The sequence below is a fragment of the Vidua chalybeata genome, chromosome 6 (genome assembly GCF_026979565.1).
Source record: "Vidua chalybeata isolate OUT-0048 chromosome 6, bVidCha1 merged haplotype, whole genome shotgun sequence".
Lineage (NCBI taxonomy): Eukaryota > Metazoa > Chordata > Aves > Passeriformes > Viduidae > Vidua > Vidua chalybeata.
In genome coordinates, this window is record NC_071535.1 from 37,130,062 (window position 1) to 37,143,936 (window position 13,875).

General features: G+C 42.9%; 1 protein-coding gene across 1 annotated transcript in view; it reads right to left on the reverse strand.

Moving 5' to 3' along the window:
* The window catches only part of MAPKBP1 (mitogen-activated protein kinase binding protein 1), a 101,046-nt gene that overhangs the window by 59,207 nt on the left and 27,964 nt on the right, over positions 1-13,875 (reverse strand). The window contains exon 3 of the mRNA XM_053945485.1: positions 12,596-12,687. Within this exon, the coding sequence (XP_053801460.1) occupies positions 12,596-12,687 (92 nt within the window). The remainder of the gene's footprint in view (positions 1-12,595; positions 12,688-13,875) is intronic.

Below are 13,875 nucleotides of genomic sequence, written 5' to 3' on the forward strand. Positions count from 1 at the left end.
GGTATCAGCTCTGTCAGTCCTTGGCTGCCAGCTGAAAGAACCATGTTCAGATGCATAACAGACCGATGTGTGCATGCCTTGCAGGGCACATCTTCCAGTGCAGCAGGGAGGGGGCGAAGTCCTGCATCTGGTTCCTAAGCAATAGTCAGGGCATGCTTACAATAAACAAAATACACCATTTTCTTGGCACTTCTTAGCTATCCTAATACGATGCTCTTTCACCTTTAACTCACTGCCTTCTGACACTGAGTGAAACCCAAGACCATCTACAGTGCCAGGTCTTCCAGAAAGAAGAAAAGGAGTGACTCCTCGTTGTTCACACCTACTGATGGGATATGTCCTTTGGACTGTATATACTTCTTTTAACTTAAACTCTGTGATTTGTGTCAAGGTTGCCAGGAGACAGTGCCTGTTTTGAGATTCTTGGAAAGGGTGGAGCTCAGCTGAGGCAGCTGGTATCTCATTTTCATCCCAGACTTTGCTATTCAGTCCCCACTCCGCCCCCCCCCACCCCTTGCTCTTATGCAAGCTCGGGACTTGGCTCACAGGCCAGTGGTGTTGCTGCACCAAGGCACTGGTTGCTAGGAGGTGTAACTGGAGAGATGCAGAGCAGGTAGAGCAGAGAGCAGGCTGCTACCTGCAGGTACACAGGCTTTTGGGCACTCGTGCTCTCTGCCATCCCCCTCCTTTCTCAGCTAATGGGCAAACCCCAGCAGGTTGCAGAGCTTCAAGCTGAGAAAAGGCCTACATGTTCCAAAATAGCTGAGGTACTGAGAGCTTTGCAACACTCCTCTTCCCTATTTCACTAGCATGCAATAGCTTTCCAAACCTGTCAAAGCTTCCCACTTGCAGAGCTCTACCTGAGTGTTTAGCTCTGTTATTAAATAAAGCAGTCATGCTTATTCTCTTGCTTCCATTTCTTTGCACATAAACTGCAAGTTTATGACCCTCACCACGGGACTGCTTCCCTGGCCTACTCCTCCCCCCATTTTTTTCTTTTCAATAGCAACTTCCCTTTAGTTCACATGCTGGTTAATGAGATCAAAGCACAAAGTAACAAACCAGCCATCTACATGGGATTATTATCAGCTTGCCTCCCAATTTAAAAATCCAATTGACACACTCTAAGATTGAGGACAGTCAGGGTTTCTCTTAAGGCAGGTTAAAAGCAGAAATTACCAATACAATCATTAAAACAGCAACTGCTGTAGATATTTTGACAGGCATGATGGCACTTTCCTTTTGAGGGAACTGGAATATTTGCCCTGGAACTAGGATGGCAGCAGTAAGAAGCATGTAGTTTTCCTTAATATGGTTTGTTAGGCAACCCAAACAGCAACAAACTTGAAGGACTCCTCCAAAAAGCCCTACCTTTCCCTGCTCACAGCCTCGGGAATCCAGCACAGGGAAATTTCAAAGGCAGTTAAATGCTTTTGCTGAATTTTCATTGCAGCATTGCACAGATAACAGCATTCCCATTTCCCTGCTCTCACCTTCTTCATCACTAGCATTTTTGGCAACAGCAAGAATCCACACTAACATTAATGTTCTTGAGGACTCAGCTAATACTTTTGGCCCCCCAAGAAACATTGCACAGGCAGTGCCTGGACCTGCCACACCAGTTGTGTAGGACAGTGTGGGACAGAAGCTACCTAATTAACTACCTGCCCTATCCACAGTACCCAACTTCATTTACAGCTCACTCACACCACTGAAGCACCACATACAGAGCAAAACCCCTCTCCAAGATTTTCCATCACTGGTGGGAAGAGCGCATGCACACTGCCTACACAGACAGTGCAAGCAAAGAACCTTCTTTAGCCCATATAAGAGTCCTGCAATTCATTCTTACACTAAAAACCATCCCCAACTTCACCATCAGTTAAACTCAAAAGTTTCTTACAGCTAACACAATTGTGTGTCATGCTGTGGTACTGAAAGGTCAGAGTCCAAAGGCAATTAGTAATCAAAGAATTTGCATGTAAAAGTATTCTGATGTTAAAAAAAAAAAAAAAAACAAAAAAGGGAAAATGTAAAACATACCACTGAAGGGATGCTTACACGAACTCCATCCCATTTCCTTCTACAAAGCATTCTGAGAGCATTTCTTTCCAACACTGCCCCATTTTGTATCCTCTCTCTAAGAACCAGGCTTACTCAGTAATTAGAACAGGTGAAAGCAAGGACACAGAAGGACTGAAGCCAGTAGCATCTGGGTTTTTTTTGCCATAATCATGTCCTTAACTTTATGCGTGTGTACATGTACCACAGCATCAGCTGAGCTTGTGTCCCATTTGTGGAACCAGCTGTGGGATTTCAGCAGGAGCACCACGCTGCAGAGGCTCTGAAAGGCAGCACAGCCTATCTTTGTGGGCTTTACCACCTTGAGGGAAGATTCGTGCGTGGTCTTGGGAGAAGAGTATCCAAACTAGCACAGGTAAGGATTGATGTACAACACAGCATCTTTCCCAATATCCCTTTTTTTCTTTTTTTTTTTTTTTAATATAGTCATTATTTAATATCTAACTCCTATTATCTATAAGGCAGAAAATAGAAAATGTTACTTTTCTTTTTTAGGAAATGGTGCAAGCTGAGAGAAACAAAGTGATTTTCTCTACCATCCAGTCCCATGACAGACTATAAATATAAAGAAAAGAAGTCTGTTCCCCATGCCCTACAATAGACTGGCTCTTCCCTATTGCAGGCCTTTTTTCAGAAAAGTCGTCCTGTCCTTTGGACAAACCCTCAGTATCATTCCCAATATAGAGCAACATAAAGAATACAGAACAACACACTTCTGGTGAGACCCCACCTGATGTACTGCATCCAGGTGTGGAATCCTCAAGACATGAAAGACATGGACCTGTTAGAGCAGGTCCAGAGAAAAACCACAAAAATTACTAGAGGACTGGAACACCTCTCATGTGAGCATTGAGCCTAGAGAAGAAAAGGCTCCAGGAGACCTTACTGTGGCTTTTCAATACTTAACAATACTTAGAAGAAAGATGGGGACAAATTTTTTAGTACAGCCCATTTTAGTAGGAAATGAGCTTTAAGCTAAAAGAGAATAGATTCAAATTAGAATTTTTTTAACAAAAAAAGTAATGTGGTGAAACACTGAAACAGGTTGTCCAGAGGGGTGATAGATGAGCAAACTGGTTTAGTTGAAGATGCCCCTGTTCACTGCAGGGCGGGTTGGACTCAATGGCCTCTAAAGGTCCCTTTCCAACCCAAATTCTATCATTCTATGACTCTCCTGGACACAACCAAATTTGAAGCAAATTTGGTGCAAATTTGAAGGTGAGAATGTGAAGAAAGAATAGTTACCAGCTCACCTCTGAATTGAACTGAGTTTTCTGTTCTACTCAAAGCAGGGTTCCCATATCCTAAGGAGATCCTCAGGCTGCTCTTTCTGGGGAAAGGTATCTGCTTCCTCTCATACAGTACCTTTCTCTACAGATTTCCTGTGAACACAGATTTCCTGTGAAATGCCCCAAAATGTTTCATTTCAGTTGGACCATTCCTTTGAAAAAGTCTCAATTCTATCTAGATATCAAAAACCAGTCTAAACAGTCTAAACAAGTCAAGGCTTCCTGTTGTGGCTTTTGGGGGTCTGGTTGGGGTTGGTTGATGTTTTCTGGCTTGTGTTGTTTTGTTTTTATAAATAGCAGTAAACTTTTACCAAGGGCCACCAGACTTCAACTTTGATTCACCCTGAGTGCAGAGAGTGGGTACTGCCTGTCACAGGTCCTGGCACTGGAAGGGCTGCAAGAGGGGTCACAGATTATGCTCCTTCTGGGACAGGAGGTTTTGTAGCCAGACAGGGATGCAGCAATGTGCTCCTACACTGAGCTCAGCTGCAAAGTCCATCTTTTTCCAGGTGCCTGACAGAAAGGAGGAATTACAAAGGCATGGATGAGCACAAGCTGATCCCAGATAGTGTGGGGTATACAAAAAAAAAATTTAGGAGAAAGGGCTCATATCACATGGCTTCTCTTGAAAGACAGGGAATAAACAGATACATTGGTACCTGGAGGCTTGAAGGAGGATGCCATATCAGACCTATTGCTGATGCCAGATCCTCAAATAGTAACTGTAGGACAAAGCATCACATTACATCTCTATCTGTCCCAAGCTGTAGAGGCTGGCTACAGAGCAGCAACCCACCCCTTGTAACCTGAAGGCTGGATTAGTGTGTGGCACTCAGGACAAGTACCCAGAAGCTCTGTGCACAGGGCAACAGCACTCTGTGTACAGCACAACAGCAGCTTGTCTCAAAGGGACCTGGCAACACCAAACATCAGCTCTGCCCTGACTCATCTTTCAAGACCAAGAGTGACACAACATAGAAGTCACACAAGTTCTGAAGCCAAGCATTCCACAAGATTCCCACTGTCCACCACAAGAGCTATTCCACAGCTGGCAAAGATGGCATTAACCAATTCCCCATCCAGCAGCTGAGCTGAGATCTCAGACTCAGGGGCTCAGCTCCCAACATGTTCCCTCCAGCTGTCTGACAGCACCCCAGTGCTGCAGTCCTCAATGTATGCTGCAGTACTTTTGGCAGACTTGACTAAGTCTCCCTCTGGTTTAGTAAGAAGCTTTTCTGCCCAGCTATTTTGAGGTTTTGTCCTATTTTTCTCCCTTTTCTGCTGGGCAACAGGTTTGCTGCAGGTCTGAAGCTTCACAGCTTCCTCATTATTTAAGATTCTACTAAATGTTATGTCCTCCGCTGGTTATCAAAGGTAAAGAATTTTAATTAATTCGGCAAGAGAGCAAAAGCAGCCACACACACACATACACACGGGGACTGGCTGATGAAAACTGCCTGGAAGTCAATTTAACAGGTTTGGCTCCAATTCTGGTAAAGTCTTAAAGCAGGGGAGTTTGCCTACAGCTCGAGGTGATTTCTACTACTACTTTGTTTGCTTATTTGTCTTCTCTTCTGCCAAACCAAGCAAGCTTGCAGCTGAACTGATCAATACACAACTGTTCAGCAAACAATTCTACTTTTTAGGTGCAGTTTTGTTAGAGACGTGGATTCAATGTGGAAGAGTCTCCAGTACTCACTGGAGAGACCAAAAAGGAAGACCAAGAAAAAAAAACAATGTAGAAATTCCTGTCTAGCGGTTATGGACATGTGGAAACAGCTCACACAAGAAAGACTGCCCCTACTCCAGCAGACAGGACCTTTTCTGTCTGAAGTGTAATGATGGGGGATCCAGAACTGGATCCAGCTGCTATCTAGATTTGAAGAGGGCAATTACTCCAAACTGCATGACTGTTACTTGTGAATGTCATGGGTCAACTGCAAGAGAACAGAGGAGAGGCCATAGACCCCTTAAATCCACCTCTGATAATTAAAATATCAGTTACAATTATTTGGCCTGAGAATAAAGCAATGTTGCAAAGCATATCTCCATTGTTTTGTCCCAAGTACAGACTTCACTCTCTTGCCGGAAACTACGACTGTGTCAGCCTTCTTCAGCCCACCCTTCTTCTCTACAGCTAGTTCTTCAGCTACACCCTCCTCTCCTCCTAATCTGCATTAATAAAGGCAAGTAGTGAATGAAGTCTTGTTACACCTCGGTCTTCTTGCCCCAGCGCAGATACGTTCCTTTCTCTCCAGTGGGTATTTAGCAAAGGAAGATTTGAGACACAAAGTATCCCTTCTTCTTTCTGAGAAATCTGCTACTGCTGGGGAAGGAAAGGGAACAAAGGGCTTGGCTACTTTTTATCATCTTTTTTGACACATCTTTTTGAAACCCCCTGTTGTTCACTTTTGATACAAAGTTTTGCTTGGTCTGATTGTAGCAGCCCTACTTAAACCATTCTGCAGTACAGATTCTAATTATGTTTAACAATCTCATTTAAGGGGATTCTTATCTTCATCTCTGAGCCTATCACCACAATTGTGCCAGCTGGAAAATCTCCCCAGATGGCATGGTAAGCACAGTAGCCTCACAGAAGAAACTTACTAACAACTCCAGATTCCTGGGAGATGAGCAGAAAGAGGTCTAACTCTTGAAAGGCAGCTGTCCTGTTTCAAAGAGGACAAAGCAAGGTGCTTCTGATGTGACCAGATGCTGAAATCTGCTTTGAAGCACACACAAGAACTTTTCTTCATTTTACGGTAGGTTTCTACATCTTTACAACACCACAGGATTCTCCTCTACAAAAGATCATAAAAAGAAACCACAGATCTCCTCCTTCAGAGGTTTTGGTAAGTAAACTTAAAGGAGGTAACACCAGCAGAAGTGGATTTATCTACAGGCAACCCAGCAACTTAAGCATTTCAAAATCCCTGTACCAATTCAGGCTGCATTTGGGATACAGCCCAATAGCATTAGTGTTTATGCTAAGCTAGTGAAGGACTGTACCTACACAGAGTAGTAGAGCTGTGCTCAAACTGCACATGTACCATGTACTGGCTCTATAAGGAAGTAGATTGCTTCTGTGCATACAGAGTTTTCTAAAGGCAACTACCATTGTGACACTCAAGCAATGTGATCAATTAGTTAATAAAAACAGGCACTGAAATAAGGCAGGAATACTTGTTAACTTACAAATTAGGATTTCATTGTCCATGTCACCACTAATTCTAAGCTGGCCAAAATGGTCATAAGTCCTGGAAAGATCCCAGTTCAGAACAGCATTTTGCCTCATTCACCATCAGTCACCTGTTAGATTTGCCTCTCAAAATTTGTTACTGCACCTCATTGACCAAAACCTTCCACTTCAAGGAAGAAAGAAGGAGCAAGGCAACATCATACCAGCTCAACTTACATCATGTTTATCCTAAGTCTTATTCTTCCACTGTGGGTTATATACAGCTTAAGGTAAAGTGAAATTTTTCTAAACTGATAATTTATACCTTGTGCAGTAATCTATCTATATAATGATGGAAAATTATGACTAAAAGTTTCCAAGAGAAAGTTTTCCATCCACATGTGGATGGGCTGGAAACCACTCAGCCTTACAGCCTATCTACTGGAACTGGAAAGAAATATTTGAGAGCAAACCAACAATCACTTATGGAAAAGAAAAATCTCCATTCTTTCAGCTTCCAGAGGGATTTACCACTCAGCTATGTGAGACAACTACACATGTGTTGAGCAGGCTCCTAGATGGATTAAAACCAATTCACTCATTTCCTGTTCATCCCCTTCCTCCCTTTGCTGTGATAGAGACCATCATCACTGCCAGTCAGCACAGGACCTGACAGCCAGGAGGGGTATGACTCAGAAGGACTGAGGAGTTAAGTGGCTTCCACTCCATTCTGCAAATCAGCTGAGGATGAGGGGGGAAACAGGGGAAGACACAGTGAAAAGAGATGAGACTGTGACTGGATGTTGCTACAGTGCAGGTTGGCACACGTGAAGCTGCTGCACTGACATGCAGTGTGCACAGTAAAATTGCAGTAAAATAAAATTTGACCAAGAACTGTGCAGTTTTCTGGTTTGAACACTCATACAATTATTTCTTTTGGAATATTACTTGTCCTATCTCAAAAAAAACAAAACAACTAACTAAAACACCAAGGTGACAAAGCTGAAGAAGGAACAAGACTGACTCTTCAACCAGATCATGCAGCAAAAAGTAGCACGATAAAAAACTCAGTATCTTCATTTTAACTTTGATCGTCCATCTCCTATTGTCCCTCCCTTCCTATCTACAAATAAGGATGATTCATTCCGAAGTGGGTCAGAATACAGGGGCATCCAAATCATGTGTTCAGCAAATGTACTGTGCACACACACAGAGCTAGCCAGGGACCTGTGTCTGTACTGTCTACAGTAATTTCTGAGAGAAAGCCAGAGAAACTCATTTCACTATGTCTCAGAGAGAAACTCTATATTAAACACATATCTGCCTTTAGCAAGAGCTGCTGTATGTAAAAACTATTCAAGAGCTGAAAGGAGGAAAGAACAAAAGAATACGCAAGTTGAGATTGATGAACTCGGCACACATGCTATGTATCAAATACCAGTTTTCCCAGCAAGGAACACTAATGTAAAAAATCCCTGAAATCCATCAGAGTGGCTCCAAATTGATGAGCAGACCTAGAGGGATGCTTAAGCTGACCAGAGTATGACAGCATAGTGTTTAAAAGGCATTGCACACTAAAGGCACAAAGTGCTACGTTCCTGCTCCTCAGAAGAAAAAGCACAGGATGCTTCCTCAAGCAGGCAAGTGCCTGAAGATCAGGTTCCCAACCAGCTATCAGGATCAGCTGAGAGCCAAGAAGAACATGAGAAGTAAAATCAATCAGTCATACCAAGCTACAAGGCCTAAAAAACAACAGTAAACAAAACACCAAAACCAGATAAGCTGACTAAAGCTATCCTAGCAACTGGTCTAGAATTTAAATGATAGACATTTTACACGCCCATTTTTTTCCTTTTTATGTTAGTCATACTCCGATGATTTTCTTCGTTTTGTTTCTCTTCTTGTTTCTAGGAAACAGAGCCTCAACTAGCTACTGAAAAAAAAAAGTAAAATTAAAAAAAAACACACAGAAAAAAGCCTCAAAAAACAATAAACTGAGAAGAGCAGGGAAAATGCAAATCAGGGGAATTGAAACAAAAGAAGGCCAGAGCATTGGTCCTACCATCTTACCACAAGAGGTAAAAAATTTGGAACATTTCTGTACTCCCCTCACAAGAACAACTTCATTACTCACTGCAAAACCCAAAGATCCAGTTAAGCAACTTTGGGTTTCTTTCACTTGACAATATAAAAACAGGTGAATGCAGGCAGCAGATGCAAGACCTTTGCAGAGGATACAATTTTCTCTTTTATGTTGTCTTATCTCCCAAGACAAGAGCTTTACATCAAAGTGGTAGACTGGAATATCTGCAGCATTCAGTGCCTTTAGCCCTTTACCACTGACATGAAGAAAAGGTCTCCTATAACAAAAGCATCCCACAAAAAACATACCAGGATCAGCACAGCTGCTGTCTCACACTGCCAGAGAGGGAGCCTCATTAGGGTCAAAGCAGAGAAAGGGTATGTGCAAATGCCATTGGGAAGAAAATGAAAAAAATAATGTAACACTCAGCTTTTTGGCACAACAGTGGAGTTGGAATGAGTTTTGTTGCATTGGGAATTGCTTCTTTCATCAGTTTAAGAAACTTCCCAAGAGATTCAAAAACTCCAGGTAAAGAGAAAACTCAGAAAAACAACCACATTAAAAAAAAAAAAAAAAACAAAAAAAAAAAAACCAAAAAAACTATTTTAGGCAAACCAGAGACCCAAATTAATATTATGCTCAAAGAATGCCAAAGCTTCGTATGCACAAGTCCTCATTCACATAGTTGCTTGTATACCTGGATGAAGTCACAATGCCTGGGGCAACTGTTTTGATCTCAACCAAATCAATCTAGGTATGTTGAAAGTGTTCTTAGGAAAATACAGCATTGTTACATAAATTCAGCTTTTAGGGGTAGGACTGGAGGAGCAAAGCATCTTCATGTCAGCATTGCAAAACCTCTGTACACGAGCAGTATGATGGGGAAATCACTGGAGTACAACTGAGGATGACCAAGTTGCATACACAGGTCATGAAACAACTGTGCATGAGCCATGCCCAGTCTGCTACATCACACTCATATAAGTAGTTTGGTGTCCAGTAAATGCACAGATCTGTCTGAGCAATGGAACCCAAATGGTCACTGTCACAGGGTCTGGTTGGAGTCCTGTCACCAGTGCTGTCTCCCAGGGTTCAGTACTGGGCCCAGTGTTGTTTAACTTGTTCATCAGTGACTTGGATGAAGGGGCAGATGCCTCCTCAGCAAGTTCACTGATGACACAAAGCTGGGAGGAGTGGCTGATACCCCAGAGGGCTGTGCAGCCCTTGAGAAGGACCTCAACACGCTGGAGAGGTGGGCAGGGAAGAACTGTCTGAAATCCAGCCAGGGCAAATGCAGGGTCCTGCACCTGGGAAGAATAACCCCAGGCACCAGCACAGGCTGGGGGCCGACCTGCTGGAGAGCAGCTCTGCCAGGAGGGACCTGGGGCTTCTGGCGGGCAACAACTGAGCCAGCAGTGCCCTTGTGGCCAAGAGGGGCAGTGGGATCCTGGAGTTCACCAGGAAGAGCATTGCCAGCAGGGCCAGGGGGGTGATCCTGCCCCTCTGCTCAGCCCTGGTGAGGGCATATCTGGAGTGCTGTGTCCAGTTCTGGGCTCCTCAGTACAAGAGAGACATGGAGCTCCTGGAGTGGGGCCAGCAAAGGGCTACAAAAATAATTAAGAGACTGGAGCATCTCTCTTATGAGGAAAGGCTGAGGAGGCTGGGCCTGCTCAGCCTTGAGAAGAGACAACTGAGAGGGGACCTCATCAGTGTCTACCAATGTCTCAAAGGAGGGTGTCAGAGGATGGGGCCAGGCTCTGTGCAGTGATGTCGAGCAACAGGACAAGAGGCAAAGGGCAGAAACTGATGCACAGGAGCTTCCACCTGAATATGAGGAAAAGCTTCTTTACTGTGCAGATGACAGTTCAGTTCTTTACTGAACAGGTTGCCCAGAGAGGCTGTGGAGTTACCCCCACTGGAGATATTCAAGAACCATCTGGATGTAATCCTGTGCCATGTGCACTAGGATGACCCTGCTTGAGCAGGGAGGTTGCATCAAATGACCCAGTGTGGTCCCTTCCAGCCCTACCTATTCTGTGAGTCTGTGTAATTCAAACAGAAACAGAAATATACAAAATGAAGCCAGTGTACCAGAAAGGCCAGGATTCTTCCAAATCAAGAGACATTCACTGGAAATCAGAATGGAAAAAAAAAAAAAAAAAAAAAAAAAAAAAAAAAAAAAAAAAAAAAACCACAAAGGCAACCAACCAAACTAAAAAAAAAACCCACAAAAACCAACAAAACCCAAACTGAACAAGATGATTAGATTGTTAACTTGAGACTGTCTTGACTGCAGCATACCACAACAGTATCAGGCCAGCCATGGCCCAAAAGCAGCAAGTCATACAAGCCTTTAAGCTTTTAGAACACACATCTAGTATATTCCTGCCCAGGCCATGAAATGTTACCACCAACAAGTAAGGACAGGAATTCCCCTGTAAAGCCCTAAGGAACCATATAACCTTTTAATTAGCCAAAAGAAACCCCAGGTATACTCACACTTTATTAAATCAATGTCAGGCATGCTCATCAAAGGACATTGCTATTAACAAAACTAACCTACCTTCAGCTATGCAAGAGCCCAAAATACCCATTTAGTGCACTCATTTTCTTCTCTCTCTCTTTGCTGACCTCAAGTGTCAACATATTCAGTGTCAGAAAAGATACACAGGAAGATACAAAACACACCAGAATATATTTGCCTGGCTCCAAAGAGTTCAAGCATAACAGATGCTGTTGAACACTGATGTGGACCTCAAATTGTCTGCAGATTAACAGACTGTCCACTGACAGAAAAAGAGGCAATAGGCAGAAATTAAAACATATTATACTCAATTTGAACACAAAGGAAAATACATTTTAAAAAAACCTTTATTTTTTTTTATTTTGTTTGTATTACTTTGAGAGTAGTCAAACACTGGAACATGATGCCCAGAGATGGTGGCATCTCCATCTCTGGAGATATTCAAAAGCTGTCTGGCCATAGTCCTGGGCAATCTGCTAGAGGTGATCCTGATTGAGCATGAGGGTTAACTAGATGATCTCAAGAGGCTCCCCCAGCCACAGCAATGCTGTGATTTGGTGAACTAGGGTATCACCAGGTCATGCAAAAATTTCTGGCCAGTTTCACTGACTCCATCTCTCATTTTAGCCACAAACACAGAATCTTTAAATGCTGCTAGCACACTTACGGTACCCTTGAAAACATAATTTATAACTGATATGGAAGATCTTGTCTTCTAATTCCAGGTTTCATGTCTTAAGAGTGCAATATGCACTTGGAGATAGTGCCCTTTGTCTTCTCTTTTAGCTTGCTGACCAGCAGAACAAGCTCAAAGGAGAGACAAACTCGTATTGATTCCTGCATCGCAGCAGACCTCTGCAGCCCTCACCCATGTCCCTGTAGGTAGCTCTTTTGCTTTCCACCAAAGTCTCCTTCTGGATACCTCTATTTGAACTTAGACCACAACTGAAAGATGTGTTCCACTCCAAAGAACCCACATATAAGCAGGTTCAGGCTGTAAGCCTGAATCTTTGCTCACATTTGGCTGAGGAACACGGCAAGTCATAAACTACAGGGCATCTACAAGAAGGCTTCTGTCAATTCATTGAAAGAATCATCTGCTCCATTAGGTATTTATTGGATTGAGAATCACACTGAGTTATGCCTATGTTCATTGCACTACAGAACACAGTGAAAAGTCCACAAAATGTATTTAACTCTCATCTTAGAGCAAGAAAAATGAGAGGAATTCCATTAAAAGAGATCTCATTAAAATTTGTTAATGCAACCCTTCTCCCTTGCCAATTACACTAACAGTGCTGAGTCTCATCCTTCTCTGGTATTTAAAGAGCAGTAAATAGGCTTCCTATAGAAGATGATAGTGGAAACACCCTGAATCCTTATGTTAATGCATCAGTCATGGTTTATTTTAGCTTTGAGGAATGTGGTTAGTGACTCACCCTGCTGGATAAGCAACGAGGCCAGTTCTGGGGTCGCAGGCTAATCCTCTGCCTCCTGATACAGTTATGCCCAACACCTTCTCCAAAGTCACCTAGTGCATACAAGAAAGAAAACAGGAAGTACCATGAAATGTGAGTGCAGATCAAATAGACCCATAACACAGATGCTGATGTTCTGGTTCCTAGAAATCCACTGAGAAGCACCAGGTACAAAAGTAACCCTATTCAACTTTCAGTATAGGCATAGGAAAATATTGCTGGGGCACAGAGAAGGAGTTAGGAACCCACTTATTACTTTATGCCAGAGCGTTGCAAGCAGCAGATAGTACTGGTGAAAAGCTGGGATGCACATTCATCAGCCACCGATTCCCGTCCTTCCAATAAGAGCAACATACCACTGTCTCTAGAGCTTGGCTCTTTCCTGAAAACAGTTTCCAGGTTGACACATTCTCTTTGTTGCCTCCATCCAGTAGTAATTGGTTCAGCCTGGTTTCAGCCACGTATTCCTAGGACCTGAATAGTCCCTTTTTCCTCCAGTACTGGAGGTGGAAATCACAACTAGTGGTCGAGGCATCCCTTGCCAGGAGTGGTGAGACAGAACACCATAAACATTCACAAGCCTGCTGCATACCAATGACCCTTGCAAGAGACTCTTATCTAAATTTCCCCATACTCCCCTCAGGCAAACATCTTCACTATTTTTAGGAAAATAAAAGAAATGCAACTGGGAAGAGCTGCTTGAAAGATATAAAGGCCTCAGTGGTAATAAGCTGATAAAAGAAGGAAAAAAACAAACAAACAAAAAAAACAAAAAAAAAAAAAAAACAACAACAACCAAAAAAAAACCAACAAAAAAAAACAAAATGGGAAGGACGGGTGACAAATGGACATGACGCAATGTTTCAGGGAGCACTCCCTGGCAGAGAAGGCCAGGGAGGATTCAGCGATTACCCCAAAGCAAAAGGCTGCAGTGGGATTACACTGCACAAAATCTGGTTTGTGGCATGAAGGACTCAACCTCTGAGCACAAAGCAGTTTTCAACCCTGGGGTTATTTTGACCGACACAAAATTATTCTCTTTCCTTTACATTTGCACAGCTTCATTTTATTTATTATATATTTGATGCATACATTCCTCCTCAGCATTGCTGTCTGTGCCAAACTCAAGGATTTTACTGGGTCACAGTCTTCTGTTTTTAATTATCATCATCTAAGTTATATTTGGTTAAGGCCTTAGGGGCATGGACACAGCATCAGAAGTTACTATTGTAATAATTACT